This window comes from Manacus vitellinus, unplaced genomic scaffold (assembly GCF_001715985.3).
Source record: "Manacus vitellinus isolate BGI_N305 unplaced genomic scaffold, ASM171598v3 scaffold_26_pilon, whole genome shotgun sequence".
Taxonomy (NCBI): domain Eukaryota; kingdom Metazoa; phylum Chordata; class Aves; order Passeriformes; family Pipridae; genus Manacus; species Manacus vitellinus.
Genome location: NW_021939960.1, coordinates 7,401,036 through 7,420,188, shown reverse-complemented (window position 1 = coordinate 7,420,188; position 19,153 = coordinate 7,401,036). Strand labels below are relative to the sequence as shown.

General features: G+C 48.4%; 1 protein-coding gene across 1 annotated transcript in view; it reads left to right on the top strand.

Moving 5' to 3' along the window:
* Nucleotides 1–281: 281 nt before the first annotated feature.
* KCNQ2 (potassium voltage-gated channel subfamily Q member 2) overlaps nucleotides 282–19,153 on the top strand; it is a 45,520-nt gene continuing 26,648 nt past the window's right edge. Inside the window, exons 1-11 of the mRNA XM_029960397.1 lie at nucleotides 282–319; nucleotides 783–873; nucleotides 2,075–2,201; nucleotides 3,337–3,512; nucleotides 4,388–4,513; nucleotides 6,787–6,897; nucleotides 7,794–7,889; nucleotides 8,607–8,701; nucleotides 12,006–12,035; nucleotides 16,531–16,599; nucleotides 18,470–18,499. Coding sequence (XP_029816257.1) covers nucleotides 282–319; nucleotides 783–873; nucleotides 2,075–2,201; nucleotides 3,337–3,512; nucleotides 4,388–4,513; nucleotides 6,787–6,897; nucleotides 7,794–7,889; nucleotides 8,607–8,701; nucleotides 12,006–12,035; nucleotides 16,531–16,599; nucleotides 18,470–18,499 — 989 coding nt within the window. The remainder of the gene's footprint in view (nucleotides 320–782; nucleotides 874–2,074; nucleotides 2,202–3,336; nucleotides 3,513–4,387; nucleotides 4,514–6,786; nucleotides 6,898–7,793; nucleotides 7,890–8,606; nucleotides 8,702–12,005; nucleotides 12,036–16,530; nucleotides 16,600–18,469; nucleotides 18,500–19,153) is intronic.

Here is a 19,153-nt window from a genome sequence, read left to right as displayed (position 1 = left end):
CTGCAGGGCTGGGACAGAGGCCAGCTCAGGTCCCTCCCCAGTGGCAAGGGTGTACCAAAGGGTGTACCAAGGCTCTGTGGTACCAAAAACTCCAAGATGACATTCCCTAGGACTGGATCAAGCCCTTACTGTGTCATGTGACTGGCCACAGAAAAGCAGAGTAACAACTACCAACCTCCCACTGATGCTACAACAAACCCAAAAAGTCACCAGCTTTTCCAGGCAATGAGGAGTTAATGTGGAGTACCTGCCTAAGGAAGGAACATTAAATCCACCCAAAAATGTCCTATCCTGACAAGAAAGGTAGTCCCACTCCTATGTGAGCTTTTGTGGATGTAGAGCATCAGTGGAGTTCTTTATGGGTTCGTGCTCAGCCTGTGCTCCTGCTTCTCAGCCAGTCTACTCCCTCTTATCCCAGTTAGAAATGTTCCTGTTCATTTGCATGCTTATTGAAAGCGTGTTGCAGAAAGACCTGACAGTTCCTTAGGGAAATAATGTCAGAGGTGATCAGAGCTGCCAGCTGGGAGGGGAATTGGATTGGCACTGACCAGTCCAGTGGGTGTATCCACACATAACCCTTTCAATTAGTAAAACTGGCCACTTTACTCACCCTTTTTACATGGTGTGGTAGCAGCAGTGCAGTAAATACTCATAGAGAAATAAGTCCAAAATTGCTCTCTGGACTACTTTGATGAGTATGAAAAAATCCTGCCCTGAAGACTGACCTTCTCTCTCTCTCCCCTTTTTATTTTATTTTTTGTTTTAATATTTGTGTTATGTAGTTTTCTACTAGTTTTCTCCTGCCTGGTGCTGTCTGTCTTTTCGACCATTGATGAGTACCAGAACAGCTCAGAAGGGGCCCTTTACATCCTGGTAAGTGGGGGCCAACAGTGAGGTATTAACATAAAGGCAAAACCACACAAAAACCTGAGATTGGGGGTGTTAGAGGCAAGGATTTAAACTGTCACTTGTGAGAGGGGGACCAGTACAACCTATGGGTAAGAAATGTGAAAAGGAGAAATCTGTATCAGGAATGAACTAAAAATATTTTGAAGGGTCTTTTAAAACCTTTCTTCCTAGACTTTTTCTCTTTCTTTTCTTTTTCTTTCCTGAATTTATCTTCAATTTCAAAACACAGTAGCAAGACTGATCCCAACTGAAAGCTCCCAGTATTTAAAGCTGCAGACGCTCTGCGTCAGGAGCAGCCGGCAGAGCTGCCTCCTCTCCCACACTATCACATCCCTGCAACTATTTGATCCACCATGAAGCTGCAGAGTTTTGTTCCTGAAATAGCCCGGCATCCCTCACACTGACAGTGTGGCTTCTGCCACCAAGAGCCAGCAGAGATCCTGCCACCACGGCAGTGGTGCAGGGCTGCCAGATTCACACATCTTTCCTTTTGTCTGCCTTCCTCTTCCCCAGTCCCTGCCGTACATCGACATCAAAAGGTGCTGCAGACTAATTATGGGTTCATCAGGTTTGACACATCAGAAAGCTGAGAAAAGTGCTGCTAGTAAAGAACTCAGAGGGAAGGGAGCGTGCACGGGATGTTCAGATGGTGATGGAAAGAGCTCGCGTGGCATTAAGGGATGGAGAATCTACACCCCCCTGCACCAGATAGCCCAGCACACTCAGGCAACCAGGCCACTTTTCTAGGGAAAAAGCTGAAATCCCCTTTGAAGAGTCCTAGGATGATTCCCAACCAGTGATTCCCATTTCTGCTCTTCCCTGAGCTGCTCATCATTAACCGATTCGAGTCCTGGAGACTAATGGCAGGGAGACAGGGAGGTGCTTGCCAGTCTTCTGATGGGGGACACAAAGACAATAGGGACAGTGTGAAACTCTAGTTCATGGCTACAACATGCAGTACCTCTCCCCACCCTGGGTGGGGTGAGGGAAGACACAAAAGCAGAGATCTGATGATCCTTCAAGCCTGGGCTCTCTGAACGGTGCAGACAGCTTGGTGACGTGTTGTCCGAGGTGTATTTTCCTGAGGTCACGCGTTTGTCCCTGATTCTGGAGCAGGCTCTCCACCATCCTTCTTTCCCGACTAACAACGTTGTCTCCCTCACAGGAAATCGTCACCATCGTGGTGTTTGGGGTGGAATACTTTGTGAGGATCTGGGCGGCCGGCTGCTGCTGCCGATACCGGGGCTGGAGGGGAAGGTTAAAATTTGCCCGCAAGCCTTTCTGCGTCATCGGTAAGACCTCCTTCCCTGCATGAGATTCCCCAAACCACGATGGCCACTGCAAGCAGTTGCTTGCACGGGGCTCTGGTGTCTTGCATGCATTTTGGGGGTTGATCTTCAGCTGCTTCGTGGTCAGGAAAAAGCACAAAGGCAGAAGTCCTAATCCACGGATGTGTTTTTCGTTATTCATCACGGCGCGTTCCCTGTTTTCTGCCAACCTGGGAGCCATCCCAGTGCCCTGTGTACCTCAGGCATCGCTGACAGCTGCCCAGAAAGGGGGTTTAGCCAGGAGAAGCTGAGCATAAGAACTGGGATCCTGCAATCCTGTGTCCAACCTCCGCACCGAATCGTTCACGAGTCACTGAAGCTCGGTGTGTCACTTTGCCTTCCCTGGTGCTGATGAGCTGCCTCACAAGGGAGTTATGAGACTTAATTAATTCTTGTTTGTAAAGTACTCGGTGAGCCTCCTGTGAGAGGGGCCATCTGGGCACAGCAGTGATTTTTTTCTGGGATAAGAAATGGGCAGAGAGGCCATGCCCTTCGCTATGGAAGCTGCCTTCAACTGTCCAGGAGCTGGCAATGGTCATATGCAGGATTTGATCTTATTCCACAGAAAAAGACTGCTATAAAATTTGCATAGAAAATTAGGGAAGAGGAAGGTTTACCGAATCTTCCTGTATATAGAGAGAAAGGCTTTTTTTCTTGGCCTATTTCTTGGTCTTTGTCTGTGAGCACCTTAGGACTGCTATGGAGGACCTGGAGATTTTCATTCCCAATTTAGATGGTGTAATTCCCAGCTTTGTGTAACAGGCAGCTATGGCTGATAAAAAAAAAAGGCCAAGCATTTTGCAAGGATTTAACCCAGTTTAGCAGTGTTAACACTGAATCATATCAAAATTCGCAGTATTTGACACATTTTTTATGGATGATGAGCGTGGAGAAGGAAACCAGGATATTCCACAAGGTGTGTAGTAGCTCCTTTCATCCAATTTAAGATTAATGCTATGTCCTTCCAGCGCAGAATACAAGTGACCAGGAGATCATTCTCATGCACAGCCTTCTGCTGCCCGAGGCAGTGGGAATTCCATCCCCTTTGGTGGTGGCCCAGCAGCACTCCTTCAGCTTTCCCTGCCCTCTGTTCCTGCAGACATCATGGTGCTGATTGCATCCATCGCCGTGCTGGCAGCGGGGTCCCAAGGGAATGTCTTTGCCACCTCAGCACTCAGGAGTTTGAGGTTCCTGCAGATCCTGCGCATGATCCGCATGGACCGGCGGGGCGGCACCTGGAAGCTCCTGGGCTCTGTGGTCTACGCACACAGCAAGGTGAGCAGGTCCCAAGCAGGGACATCGAGTTGCTCTTGGTGTTCCCTCCCCCACAGAGGCACTGCTTTGGTTCAGTTCTCCTTCCCAGAGCTCTCCCAGGCCTGAGGAGATCGGAAAGACACCGTAGGTAACACGGGAAGGGATGCAGAGTCAGGGACAAGGTCTGATGGAGCGCTTCGACCAACCAAGGAGAGAAGGGAGAGAGAGGTTCCAGTCACAGAACTGATCCCTGGTATAAGGTGATCGGTTTGGGAAGAGTTTGTTGATAATTTTTTGTTTACTGCTTCTGAATTTGTGAATTTAACATTTCTCCTGTTTCCTGCACTTTTTTTCCCCTGAAAAGCTTAGTCACCTTAGCCAGAACTATCACAGGGAATTTGTGGGTCCCTTTTGTCCACCCTTGCATTAACCTAATCCAAAAATAATCACTTCTGCGAATTCTGAATTAAAAATCCTCTGCAACTGGGGTATATTGCATCCAGACCCCAACTTTGCAGCTCCTCCTCTGTAAGTAGAAGCCCTAAGGATTTGAGGATTCCTATTTCAGTTCTAACTATGTGAATTGGGGAAATGCTAGAGTTTTTTAAGTCTCAGGTCCATATCTTGCAATAATGGAGCTATTAAATGCCCTTCTCCATTTGCTGTATGTGTTTAGATGCTGGGGTCTTCAGGACAGGGATTGCCCCATGTGCTTGGCAGAGCCACCACCTCATGGTCCCATCTCAAAAAAGTGTCATTACTGGCCTCTAACCAAAGCCCTCAAACCTAAATAAATGCAGGGAAAGTTCAGATCCAGCCGCAATCAAGTAACTCAACGTTCAGAGATGCGCACCAGGATTGCAATTATTCTCTTCTTTCCTTTAATGATCTCGCAGGAGCTGATTACTGCGTGGTATATTGGCTTCCTGTGCCTCATTCTGGCCTCTTTCCTGGTATACTTGGCCGAGAAAGGAGAAAATGAGCACTTTGATACATACGCAGATGCACTTTGGTGGGGTCTGGTAAGTAATTTTCTTAGAACAGCTGCTGGTTATTAAAATAAAACGTCCATTAACCCTCCATCTTCTATCACTTACGTGAGGTATCGACTTACAGAGTGCTTAGTTAACATTTTTATTAAATGGCTTTGGGCTGCTCCATTTAGCTCTTTTTCTTATACAAACCTCATAGAAAACGTTAAAGGATCACATTTCTGCATTAGCTGGAGCTGCAGGGGAATGGGGCACTCACGTGCTCCCAGCTGTGGGATTTAGCTCTGTCGTGACAGCAGAGGCAGGTCAGACAGAGACCCCACACTGCTTTGATCATTGTTTTGACAAGTATTGCTGCCCTTTAATTATTTAAATTGCACTTGGGCAAGGCGCTGTTAAACACGCAGGAATAAAGTTTATAAAATTAATAGGGTCTAAGTACCAGAAAGACTCCAGCGGGGCGAGCACTCCCCTTCACATCTCTGCTGACAGAGGAGGAAAGGGCAATACTTTTGGTTTGCTCTGTGTGTGCGTGTGCATGTGAATTATTGGATTACTCGATTAACAAAGAGAGAATTAATGACGTTCTAATCTTCTTGCGTTATTGTTCTTCTGCTCCATCACTAGTTTGGCCTTGATTACAAAGCATGTAATGAAAATCCCCGATCTGATCAAATCCCAATAACAGGCTTGGGGAGGAATCGGCTGATCAAGCAGCTCCTCTGTTCCAACAAAGGGGAAAAAAGCAGTAAATTGCTTTTAAAGTCCCTTAGTTATGACAAAAAAATAAAAACAAAGCCCAATTTGACATAACCAGAAATTAAACAATGGGGGAAAAGTGACAGCCCAGATTAGAGCTTAGTCTGGGGAGAACTATTGGCAGATTTATCCCTCCTGTTTCCCAGGCTCTGCAGGCCTTCAACAGAGGATCACTGCTCTGCCTTTTGGGATGCAGAGATGCACCAGACTGTTTTGCCACTGAGAAGCACAGAAAAAAAATTGAGCCTCATTAAAATAAGTAGTTTCTGTCATTGTCCATCTCATGGTTCCAGTACAGGCAGATATTAAGAGATGGGATAAATCAAATTTCAGGCTCATAAACTCATCCCTTTGTTGATCTTGCTGCACCCAATCCTTGTAGTTGTCTGTAGAAATTATAAAAAAATTGTAAACCAATTTTGCAGTGTTTATGGAGAGAGCATTGCTCTGACTTTGTTTCAGTAAGAAGGAGGCATGTAGATGCATTTTTTAACCACTTTGTCAAAATAGCATCTAATTGATAAGGCTTTTAGTGGGTCTAATTAAAGGGCGCTTTGAGATCATACTTCCATTTGTGTAAAAGTGATTTTATTCTGAATGAAATGCACATTTCCAATGCCACATCAGCGTGCTGTCAGCTGCCATCCCTGGGGCCAGCTCTGTCCATGGAGGCTGTGGGACAGAGACACTTCCATGTGTCACAGGGACCTTTGGGATCAGAAGTCTCAAAGATGTTTCTAATCAGACCACTCCCCGCTACCTTGCCCTGGCAGACCCAGGCTCTCCAAATCCTCTTGGAAGCCCTGGGGGAATACCCAGCATGCTGATGTCTGTGGACTGAAGTGGGTAAAGGTGTCTTCTCCTGCAGTTTGACATTCAGGGGATTCTGTCTCCAAAAAATCGCTCAGATCTTTCCCCAAAATACAGACAGCAACTTGCCAGATCTCTGTTGCCGCACTGCAAAAATGCTGAGGAGGGGAAAAAACATTCCTAAATGAGGTGGTATGAAGGAGCTATAATTCATCCTCTTGGTCTAATAGGCTGTTTTTAAACAGGAAGGGAGACCAGCTAATAGGCACTGCTGGGAGGATTGGGAACAGGCAGAATCAGGTCTTTATGCATGCAAATAGCCCTGCCTGTTTTCCTGAGATGCCGAAAGGGAGTTTGGGGGAACGGTGCGGGTTCGCTTCCCCTGCCGAAGGCACAACCCCTTCTCCCGGGGGAGGTTCCGAGCTGCCGCCAGCCTCTGCACCAGATGGCAGCTCTCTCCGTGACAGCAAAAGGCACAGAAAATGCTCCCAACTGGTGTGAAAACCCAGCACGTGAGCAGGGCGGGTGTCGGGGCATCCGCATCCTGCAGGGTTGCCCATCCCTGCTCGGTCCTCCGGGTCCCCGAGCTGCGCCTTCCCTTGGTCAGCTCAGGGCACGCAGCGATCCCGGCTCCTCCATGTCCCTCCCGCTCGAGTGTTGCGGGGGTTTTGGCCGTGTCGTTTCAGTTTTAAGGCTGTCTGACCAAGGGCTGGGCACTGATCTCCTCCCTGCAGATCACTCTCACCACCATCGGCTACGGGGACAAGTACCCGCAGACCTGGAACGGGCGGCTGCTGGCGGCGACCTTCACACTCATCGGCGTCTCCTTCTTCGCCCTTCCTGCCGTAAGTGGGACGGTGCTGGGAGTGAGGTCTCACTGGGAGGGGGTCTGACCTCACCTGTCCCTTATCCCCAGCCCCTGGAGCTGGTGCCGCTGCAACAGCTGCATCCAGCAACGCTATGCACTCTCCTGGCTGCAATGGTCTGTGGCTCTTGAATCAAAAAAATTAGGGAGAAAAGGGCAAACCCTGTCTGAATATCCACAGCTGGGGCACTTTGAGCAAACGGGGTGGAAATTCTAGATTTGGCTCTGCACAAATATTTATTGGAGCAATATAAAGGATTTTTTTCCCTCAGAGGGCTGTTCTTGGGGGTAATTAATAGCTTTAAACTGAAAGAAGGTAAATTTAGATTGGCTATTAGGCAGCAATTCTTCCCTGTGAGGGTGGTGAGGCACTGGCACAGGTTGCCCAGAGAAGCTGTGGCTGCTCCATCAAGGCCAGGCTGGACAGGGCTCTGAGAAACCTGATCTAGTGGAAAGTGCCCCTTTCCATGGCAGGGGGGTGAATGAGATGAGCTTTAAGGTTCCTTCCAACCCAGACCAGTCTGTGATTCTGTGATTACACCGTTTCAGCAAATCACTCGCAGATGTATTTCAGAGTGTTGCACTGATCTGGATCCCCATGGGGATAATTTGATGAATGCCAACACTCTGGGGTTATTTTGTGTTTTATCAGCTGGCTGGAGGTGGTTTGGGAAAAGCTGCAATTCCAGTGGATGCCAGCAAATCTACTGCCCCTTGGAGAATGTCTGCCAAGGCTGCTGGGGTGGAGGCTCCTTCCTTCCTCTGTGTTTGAAACAAAAACTGAGCCAGAAAAAAAACTTTGGAGGGAAAGCTGGCCACAACTTTCAAGTGAAAGCTGAGCTAAACCCCTGCTAACTGCAAATTGTTCTCTTCCAGGGCATCTTGGGTTCGGGGTTTGCTCTGAAGGTTCAAGAGCAGCATCGACAAAAACACTTTGAGAAGAGGCGAAACCCAGCAGCGGGCCTGATCCAGGTGAGGATCACATCCAGGGAGCCTTGGGGTTACATTGTCCTGGTTTTGGGGGGCTTAACAGACTTTTAGAAGTTGGGGAAGAAATGGGCTGGTGAAAAGTGGGGCCGTGTGTTTAAGGTGTGAGACAGCAGCTGGTGACTGGTTTTGTCTGGGAATAAATGCCAGGAAATCAACCATGGGAAAATAGCATATGTGGCAGGGAATCTAGGGGAGAAAAGGAATGAAATTCAGCCCAGCACAGCAAGACAAATGCATTAGGACAGTCTGTTTTCACTCATTCTTCTTCCCCAAAGAGAATATTTATACTCATATAAAATTACAATTGGGAGCATTTTCTTCATGATAACAGATGTCCGTGCAGAAGGTTGGCCTTGGTGTACATCTTGGAGATTTGAAAGTAGTCATTTTACATTCCCCTGCTCCTCTCTTTCCAAATTTTTAACTCCTTAATAGGCAACAACACCCACTTCATCCTTGCCCTCAGCCTGCCGGTGTGCGTGCCCGAGACCCACAAAATTTTTAACCAGGCTCACATGGTGAGGAGCATCATGGTACCACCCCAAATTTGTCATGTATCAAATCAAGGAAGGGGCAAAAATGCTGGATCCATCCCATAGAAAACAGAGGGAGGAGTCAGAGTTGGCTGAGGTTTATAAACCTGAGGGTGGTGTTGCTCATGCCTGGGCCCACAACCCCACTGTGTCTTGTCCCCCACAGGCGGCTTGGAGATTTTATGCCACCAACCTGTCCCGGACGGACCTGCACTCCACCTGGCAGTACTACGAGCGCACCGTCACCGTCCCCATGTACAGGTACCTCCTCCTCCAGCTTCCTCTTCCACTGCCTTCCTCGTGATGCCACTGCCTCCATAGTTATTTCCGTTATCTGGATATATAGTTTCATTTATTTGTTTCTGGGTTTTTTTTCATTGAAAAAGTTGATTTCAAGAGGCTCTTAAGGGCCGGTGTATGCTTTGTCTTTCGGAATTTTTTTTGCTTTGTATTTTTTGTTGTATTTCTTTTTGACTTGATTTTAATTTTCATGTTGCCTTTTTTTTTTTTTTTTATTTCCATGTCTCTGTGTGTTGTACATGCTCTTCTTTTCCCCTTTATTTCTCCATGTCTGCTGGTAGTTGCATTGTGTTGTGACAGTTGCCGTGCCCAGGTGTGAAGACCTCCCTCCAAGCTGCTCTGGATCGTAGGTAAAAGCTGCCCTCACCCTACTTGCAGCTCCTCGTGCCCTTCCAGGCTCTCCTTGCTGATCCAACTGGTCTCTAATGGTCCTTCTGCCTTTCAGCAAACTTTTCTCCCTCCTTTGACCAGCCTGGTACTCTCCTGGGTGCATTTGCCCTGTGTCCTCCTTTCCTTTCCTTTTTTTTTCTCTGAGATGAGGAAAACCAACTCAGGATTCAGTGAGCGTTTTCCCATTTCTTATATTTCATTTATCCATCCCAGTCTGTTGACAGGAGTAGGGAAGGATGGTGGAGCCTTGATGGATGAGGCAGATAAACACCACTGAGTTTTGGCAGCATCCATCTGCCTTGCTTTACCTGCTCTACTTATTGTACCCAGGCATTTTGTTAAGGTTAGAGCAGTGCTGTGGGAATTCACAGCCTCTTGGGATTTGGAGTTTCATGGAAGTGGGGACAGAGTTCCCTGCCATACCTCAATGCCCTCTGGGACATGGGGAAGTACTGCATCCTTTATGTCCCTCTTGGGCTTGGTGGTATCTAAGTAGGAGGCTTCCTCAGAAGCTAAAATGCACAGTGTTGCTATTCATTTTCACCCCACACTGCCCTGCGTCCTGCATCCCTTTCTGGTGTGTTTTTGGGGGCTACCCAGGTCCCTCTGGGTTTGTAGCGGGGTTAAACATGTTGGTTAGATGTTCCTGTGGGGTTTTGTTGGGCCTGGTGGGGCTCCCTGTGCCCCATCTCCCTGCTCCCACACAGGGCTGTGGTCCAGCACTGGGTTGTGCCAGTGCAGGTATCATCCCTTCCTGATTTTTCCCGTGTTACTGGTGTCTTTTAGCCCTTGGGCAGACAGTCTGGATGTATTTCCTGGGGTAAGCATTAGTATATATTTAAAACACAGCAGCCAGCCTCTTAATCCAGCATAAAAACCTGTTGGAAGTCACATTGTTGTGGTCAGTAAGTTTTTATTGGATTCATTCCCAGTGTGTGTCCGATTGGTTGCTTTTTCCCTGGAAATTGATGAGGCAACTTCAAGATTTTCTCTAAAAAACCCAAAACAACAACAACCCAACAAACCAGAACAAAGCTGTTTTCCAATAGCATTAAACTCACCCATTGAAGCTCTCCCTCCCAGTATCTGACCTTCTGGCTGGGATCAGCTACTGGAAAGGGTGAGGATGGAGCCTGGCCCAAAGTCCACTGCAAACTGCAGACACCCAGGGCTTTTTTTCAGTGGATTTTGCCAGGTTTTAATTCTCTTTGAACTACTGAACTTACCACGCAGCCAGACATGCAGTGACACCCTTTTGATTGCAGAGTACTGGGGTTATTTAATTACCTGTTACTTAATCCGCTCGTTAAAACCTGTATTTCCACGGAGCTGGTCCGCAGGAGGAGAACTAAGCTAAAGAGCTCCAGGAGGGGCTAAATAAAAACTTTAGGGAGGAGAAAGGGAAAAAAAATGTAGTTAAAAGAGCCCACTTGAGTAAAAAACCAGGACAGATGAGAAGCAGGGTTGTAGCAGTTTCGCTGGCTGATGCTGTGGGTGCTGCTCAGCCCCACTCTGCAGTGTCACCCTGGGCTTCCCTAGGCACGGGTTTCACTGCAGTCCCAGCTTCTCCCTTAAATCCCAGCTCCCAAGTGAGTGAGCTGTGGGTGCACTGATGGATTCAGGCATTAGTTAAACGGCATTTTTTACCAGGAAAGCAGTGAACACCTGAATATATTTTGGGTGCACTCGGATAAATTAATTGGATTTTTTTTTTTTTTTAAAAAGGGAATAACTGTATGTTCTGGCTGCAGCTTCTGTCACTCACACTGACCATCTCTCCTTGCCCACCCACTTCCCTGAGCTGGCTGGCAGGGGCTGGCAGCCCTGTGCTGGTGCTGGTGCAGCTGTGGCAGCACGTCAAGCCCAGCACCACATTAAAGTGATGGCTGCTGACACGTGTCTGCAACCCACGGTGTGGTTTGGAAGTGGGTTGGAGGAACACAGCATCCCCCTCCCTGGTGCCCCGGGGGTGATCTGCAGTCACCAGTACCTTGGCACCCTTTCTGCTCAACATCAGGCTGCTTATTCCTCATAGCAGGAGCCCTGTGCCTTTAGCTCATCCCTCTTCCCAAGGCATCTCTGAAAAGGCGTGGCTGCTTGATATGAGCAAATTGTTACACATGCCTTGGAGGAGCTCACGTGGCTCCAGAACATCACTCAAATCACTGCAGTAGAGCTGCTCTAACTTGTTTGGGGAAAATATGGTGGCTTCTTAGAGAATCTCAAATTTAACCTTTAAATACAAAATGTGGTAGAACCAAATCTGAAATATGCACAAGGCTTCATTGTGAGCAGGTGTGGCTTGGGTTGTGATGTGTGGGTAGCTTGGTGCACTCAGACATCCTAACCTGTTCTGCATCAGCCACTGGATTTACTGGGAAAAAAAGTTTGCTCTCGTTGTCATTCATGAGAGCAGAGCCTTGATCTCAACTACATTCACATACTGGCCTTCACTAAAAAAACCCACAAACCCATGGGGCACATCCTGCCCACGTCAGCAGCCCAGCCCGAGGAGCTCCTGGCTGGTGGGACCGAGGGCTGTGGATGTCCCATGGAAGGTCTCTGGGAGGCCCCCACACTTTCCCTGCTCTGTGGTGCCAATTTGCTCTTGGAGCAAGGTGCCAGCTGCCTGTCCCCGAGGGTGACACGGGTGTGTGGTGGTTTCTGAGCCAGCCACAGCGGGAGCAAGCTCAGCCCACGCTCCCGTGCTCACCTGTGAGCCTGGCCACAGCATCTGCTCCCGGGGAGACACTTCGTTCATATGCTAATTTTCTTTATTCTGTTTCTTTTTCCCCTTTCCTCCACCCTGCCTCTTCCCCCCCTGTTTTTCTTTCTCTTATCCCTTTGGTTTTCTTTGGTGAAAACTCTTGAAAAGCACGCAAACGCAAACGTATGGTGCCTCCAGGTATGAAGTGCATGTGACTCTGAAAGTGTGTGTCATGTCACTCCTTGTTCTTCATTTGGGACTGTAATATGCAAAGCCTTGAATTAAAAAAAAAAAAAAAAAAAGAAAGAAAAAGAAACCTCTGAAGATGAGTTTTTTCAAAGGAATGAGTGAAAGCCCAAAGCAGACGCCCCCTCCTGCTGCTGATAGACTAACCCCATGCACCTCCATGGCCGTTTTAGCTATTGGTACACTCAGGTGTTGGGAAACTCTGCCAAAATGGTGATGTAAGGAAGGAGAATGGTAGAGTACTTGATAAGCTTGCTTTTTTAAGGATGATTTCTTGATGGTCTTACCCCCCTCCTCCAATCCATGCAATGCTTAACAGGGAGACGTCCCCGTTCATACTTCCATTTCCCTCTGCCATCACTCCTTCGTGTTCCCTTTCTCCAGCCCTCTTTTCCCACCCTTCATTGTGTCATTTTTCTGGCTCTATGCTGCAGGAGCTGTGCCCACCCAGTAATGCTGGCTTTGCTGAGTTTGCTGGTGTGGTGGCACCATGGGACCCATCAGTGGGAGCACAGAATAAAATCTCCACAGCAACTGTGCCTGCTTTTGAGGACAGCATGTGGAGGAGAGAAAGATCTGAGATGCTAAACTGAAATAATCATTCATTTCTTTGAGTAATCCAGTCTGATTTTTGGGAAAAAGATGTTTCATCTCAGCAGGACTTTTCCATTTCAGCTTTTCCTTCCAAGACCGACCTAGAGCCAAGCAGTTATTAGCCACAGTTATTCAATCTGGGACTTAACCTTTTGGGACCAATCCAAATGCAAAGACCTGGATGTGACTGTGTAAGATTTATGATAAATAACGTTATCTCAGGTTCTGCAGAAAGGAGTAGATTTGCAAATCACAGGCATATTTTAAATGAGATGGGTATCTGAAGGTATAGTCAAGTTAATATTTTAAGATGGGGAATAAATGACTTGCATTTCAAGACTGCAGGTCAAGCTCTCGTTTTAGAGCAGTTTAAATCCTCACTAGAGGCAGTAATGCCATTAGAGCTGATGTGATTTCGTGTCTGATTTCCAAACCCAGCTCCAGTTTTCACAGATGTAAGTTTTATAGCCTTAGTAAATCACACTTACAGCTTTGTGTGCTTAATTTACACCAAATTGCATCAATGAACTGCAAGTATAATGTTAAAAATATATTTTCCTGTTCTGCTGAACAACAGTCTGTTTTGAGAATCAGACATTTTTCTACTGCTGGGAGTGAAATAAGAATGTTCCACTTCCATCCCATTTGTTGTAATAGAGTATTTTATGAGTTTCATAAATGTTCTCAGTTATGAAAAATAGCTTTAGCCAGAGACATAAAGTCATGGTTAAGGGAAAAATTGGCTGCTCATAGGAACTCTAGCATAGCATGGAGACTCATTTAGGCCCCCATCCCATTCCAGCATCCATCTCCTTGCCACCCTCTCCCTAACTGTTCCTACTGGGACTGTTCAAAAAAATCATCGTTGTCTCTGTGTGCGTGTCGTGGTGTGTGTGTGTGTCTGTGTACGCTCCCCCCTGTGTTGTGTCCTGCTGCCCTCCTCGTGTTGTGGGGTTCTGGTGGTGTCGTGGCCCGAGGCATGATATCCCCACTGTCCCCTAATGCTTGACAGTTGTCTGTGCTGCCAGGAATAGCAGGTCTGCCTTCCCTCTGGATGTGGTAGCTGGCACCCGGAGTTACTGTGACGTTTCTCTGTGCTCCTCTGGGCGGGGTGATGGGAGCAGCTGTGGGTTCCCCTGGGTCCCCTGCAGCAGTGGTTTTGTGGTGGGTGGCATGAGCTGTGTGTGTTCCCTGGTGTGCAGAGCTCCTCACCCAGCTCCCCCTTAACCAAAACGTGCTTCCCTTGCTAACAAGTGACACACGGACCAGGAGGAGAGAGAGAAAACGTGAGGCGCCCCAGCCAGGGGTGCTTTCTGCACGTCTCTGGAGGACACGGTGGCACCTGCATCACCTGCCCCCTGGGCACACACACCAGGGCAGGGGGCCATGCATCCAGCATTTCATAGCAAAGCTCAGTTAAAGAGCTGTGCAGAGTTCTGCCTTTTTTTTGTTTGTTTGTTTTTGAGGATCTGGAGAAATGGTGCGATGCAGCAGCTGTTCCCCAGGCTGCTCTTGCAGTGACAGGTTAGGCTGAGCATTTAATTGAGATTAAATTGAGATTAAATTGAGTACATGGATGAGTTTACACCCATTTTTAATAATTATTATTATTATTGTTTCAGTAAAATATTGCTTATTTCCATCTCATGTTTACCAGGCCCATCAACCAACCACAGAAATGGTGGATTTCTGTGTTTGCTGTGTCTTTGTACCTTTGCATGGAAACATGGCCACCAAGAGGTGGTCACTTTCAGCACAGTGCAGACCATGGGCTAATGCAAAAGAAGTAGCTCCTTTTGGAATCCTGAATCCTTCAATTTAGTGAGCTGATGAGCTCTTCAGCTGAGACTTGCATGAGTGAGAGCCCTGGATTTGTGATCCCAGCTGGAGAAAGTAGGGCTGTGTTCTGCTGGGTATGGACCTCCCTGAGAAGGTAACTCACCAAAGAACAGTTGTGCATCCTTCATTAGCTGCTGAGTACACTTTGTGCTTGATTTTATGCACTACCTCTCCCATCTTGGAATGAATCTCCAACCCCTACGGTGGTTTTGAAGGGAGGTAACAGCCCAGCACTCATGCACTGCTCCACTGAACCAAGGTCGGCTTCATCCTGATGACTGGAGTGAAGAGGATCATTAATTCAGCAGATCAGGATGTGCTTTTCTCTGGATGGAAGCGAACAGAGCTGGACTGGGGAGCTGAGCCAAAATGTTCAGGCCTATTTTTATTCTTTTCTCCATACTTAGAATTGGAAAATTTTCTGATTGCCTCAATCTTGTGAACACCAAATCTCTGCTGAGCAACTGTGTTTTTGAGGATAAGTTTCGTGCATGCAGAGGAGAAGAGGCTTTTCCAGTTGCTTGTGTTTTTGTTTTTTTTTTTCTGAAGTGTAAAACTACTGGTCTCATAATGGCTGAAAAAATGTGGGCATGAATATCTCTGCCTTTATTTTACAGTAAGCAGGAGCCCCATTTCTTCCAGCACCTCAGCTGAGACCAGCCTGTTAGTCTGCAAGCCCCTGCACTCCTTTCCTTCCCATCCTGAGCTGCAGTTTTGGGACAGATTGAGTAGACCCTTCTTGCTTCCATTGAAACCTACATGGCTCATTTTTAAGCAAAGTCATAAGTACAGGCTGCCTTGGGGCTGTGGCACTTTGGGTTGTGGTGGATGTGGGCAGGCACAGGCAGCCTGTTCCCAGGTCCTTCCCTTCATCCCTGAGACACTTGTCACCAGCATGACCCGAGGCAGCTGCTGTGCTGACCCTGCACCCTCTGGGCACAGCGGTGCCATGTGGCACTTCCACAGTTTGACAAGGGCACGCTGGTGGCCCGGGGAGGATTTTGCAGCCAGTCATGAGATGAGCCCCATTGGCCTTGACCCTGAATGCAGAGCCCCCAAGTGAGCTCTTAAGCAGATGCTGCTCTTCCCAGCCGTGTGCAGCATTCTCTGTCCTCCCCCCCAACGCCTCCAGCTTATGTTTCTCTTGGTTGAAAACCTGGCTGTGAATGTCAGCATTAAATATTTATGGAGCAAGCCTCAGCCTCTCAGGGTCTGAGGGAAGAAACCAAAAGTGGATGTAGGAGCTAATTCAATGGCTTTTAGCACAAAAGCAGGACAGGCCACAGGGTATTTGTTCTTTGGGTTTTTTTTTCAGTTATTAACCAGGATTCCCACCATCAGGTTCTTTTTTTGTAACTGAGAAAGGAAGGAAGCCCATGGTTCCTAGAAGGCAACGATACAGGATTTTGCCTAATTCTAAGGCAAAACCTGACATGGACAGTAAAGAATTGGTTAAACTTGACCCTGGAGCACACTACTGTTTCTCCTGGGATGGCCACAACCTGAGGTCCCTGTTTTCTCTGCCCCATAAGCTGCTCCTTCCCCTGCCTCCCCACATTCCCAAGAGCAGCAGGGTTGATTTTTCCCATTTTGCCCCAAAACTGGAGTTTCTCTCCACTTAGCACACATCCAAAGTGCTGACCTCCAGCGACAGCAATGCCAACCTGCCAGACTACAAGTGGTGAAACAGCTCTGCCGAAACACCACTGGGCTGCCCAGGAACCCTGGCAGCCACTTGGTTTTTGGGAGGTTCAAAATCCAATGGTGCAGACAAGTTTCTCTCTCTCTCTCTTGCTGTCTCTTTCTCTCTCTTACCCCACTGCTCTGCCTTAGGACACTGCTGGAAGCAGCAGCCAAATCCCTCTCCATCCTTCCTGAGCTGTTCCCCAGTTGCAGTTGATGGCACAAAGCTGGTTCTGGTTGAAAGGATGGGGCAGCAGGGGAAGTTGCCAAGGCAGGAGGCTCTGGAATCAGCTCTGTCTGTATATTAATGGTTTTTGTTTTCTCCCTCTAGACTAATCCCTCCTCTGAACCAGCTGGAGCTCCTGAGGAACCTGAAGAGCAAGTCGGGACTGACATTCAGGTTAGCAAGAGTTAAGAGAGTTTGGAAAGCACGCACTTTGCAACCTTTTTTTTTTCTTTTCTTTTTTACCTTCCTGGCTTTTGCATACAGACAGCCTTGAAGATGTGAGAGGTTTGACAGCTGGTCCCCCATGGGTCCTTCAGTGACCTCCTCCCTGTCCCTCTCCAATGCTCTACATGAATTCCTTCAGCCTCACTTGGCTCTGGAGCAATGTCACAGTGCTTGACTGACAAGGAAAAGTTGTATTCTCAAAGAGGGTGATTGAGGTAGTTTTCCCAGCTTTCCTCTGACCTTTTTGCTCTTCAACACCCTCAGAGGAGATTCAGGCCCACAATGTGTTAATTCGTTCTCTGTTCCCTCCAGTGAGTGCAGACAAGGTTGCAGCAGTGAGAGACTTTTGCTAAATTTTGCTGTGGTAAGGTATACGAGATTCTCCCAGAAGGCCAGGAGTCCTGCAGCTTCACCCTCTGCTCAGGAGGGGTAATTCTTGGAGTTTTCAGCAGTCAAGGCTGCCCTGTTGGTGAATGGGGAGCCTGCAGACCCTGGGAGGGATGGAGAGATGCTGGCTGTGGTGGTGGGCATTGGGGCCCACTGGGGATGCACGGGATGGGACCTACCCTGGGCTGTGTGCCTCAGCAAAGAACAGAGATCTGTAGACCCCGGGTCAGCCTGAAAGCATTAAGATATGAGTATTTGAGCTAGTGACTGAGGCTGGGCTTCCAAGCTTTTCTGAGCGAGGAGCAGAGGGTGGAGGGGGATTTTTTTAGTCTCTCCAGCTGCTGCCTTTAGCCAAAGGGAGAGGGGTCAGGGTCTGTGCAGGTCTCAGCAGTCGCTGCTGAGTAGTGGCAGGGCCAGGGCTGGTACAGCATCATGCTCAGAGAGCATCTGTGTTAGGGAAGACAGATCTGTATCTGCTGAGAAACACAGTCTGTTCCCTCTCTTGGGGGGCTGCAGGGGCAAGGCTGATTGGGGTCCCACACTAAGTGCAATTCCCCATTGTGTAGAGGTTGTGAATTGGAGTAGTTGAAGGCAGAACAGGTTTTCCTCGTTGCTGGAGGGAAATGCCACCACAATGCCTGGTCAGTGAAGGTGAGATATTTTTTTCAGTGTGACCTTAGTGTGTCTTGCAGTGTCGTGACTGCCCTTTTGTAGGTGTTCAGCTCACTTTGTCCTCAGTGATTTTTCAGGGCAATCAAGTTTGGGATCTCAGTAGGAAACCACATACAAAAATTCTGGCATCCCATTCCCTCCATGTAGCCTTTGCCAGTTACTTTGGTAAAGTAGCTGCCAAAGGCTTTGGAGGCAGAAACCCCACCTGGGGTGTCAGGATGTCAGGGCAGGGTTCCGTGATCCTTCCCACCCATGTGCCCCTCCCGGCACCCTGCGTTGGCACTGCGGCATGAATCCATGATCCGGAGATCTGACATTGGCTCTGTCCCAGTGGCCAGGGAGGGAAAAGAATGCAGGACCATGGGAGCCATTCAAACCCTTCCCTATGTGCAGAAACATCAGGACAGTGCAATTCCAAAGGAAGGGGGCCGCTCTCTGAGCCCACAGAAGTCCTCCTGTGCTCACACAAATCACACGACCCTCAGGTGTCTCAGTCCTGCGTAGGCACAAGGATGGGTTGGGATAAACTCTTCAACCCTGTGCGTTGTATGTGTCTTCTCTGAGGTTGTGTGAGTCTCCAGTGATCTTCTGTCCAGGCCAGAAACTCCAGGAATTAAGCGCTCCTTTCCCTTTCTTCTGTCCACAACTTCCACTTAGTTGTATTGTTTGGTATTGTCGTTTCGTTCTGTTTTAACAGTGAAGCAGCAACATCTTTTTGCCACCTGACACCATGCTAATGTACTATTGCTTCTGTTTAAAGGAAAGAGCAGCAGCCCGAACCATCGCCAAGGTCTGTATCACTGCCAACACGCCATTCCCATGCATTCCCTGTAGATTTCTGTGTACGTGTGTGTGTGTGTGTACCATGTCGTGGCGCCATCGAGGGAAGCATTCTAGGTATTGACGTGCTTGTTCTGTGCTGTGCCAGTCCAATGTATCCACGTGTATGCTGGACCTTAAATCATATCCTCCTTCCAGTCTGCCTCGGGCTGTAGCTGCGAGGGTAGTGAGGCTGCGGGAGGTAGGGAGAGTGGTGGCAGCACGGGCAGAGCTGGCAGACACTCACCCGGGGTGACAGCAGGGCTTTGGTTTATGCTTCTTTATTTTATTTCGTTGCTGGAGTCATAGCTGGAGTAGCATAACACGGGCTCAACGTGTGCCGATGGGTGGGTGATGCTTTGCCCGTGTCTCCATCACCCAAGGCTGTGCTGGGCAGAGGTGACATGGGAACACGAAACCATCACCGTGTCACCAAGTCAGCAACTTCTCCTGAGCTCCTCTCGCTGCAGGGCACTGCACGGGGCCGCGCCTACCTGCTGCTCCGTGGGACACAGGAGGGCTCTCTGACACGGCGCAGCGTGGCATGTTAGAGACACCCCTTCTCCACCCCCTTCCCTCTGGATGAGGCACAGTCCCTGCTCCATCTTCCCTCCACGCCTCGAGT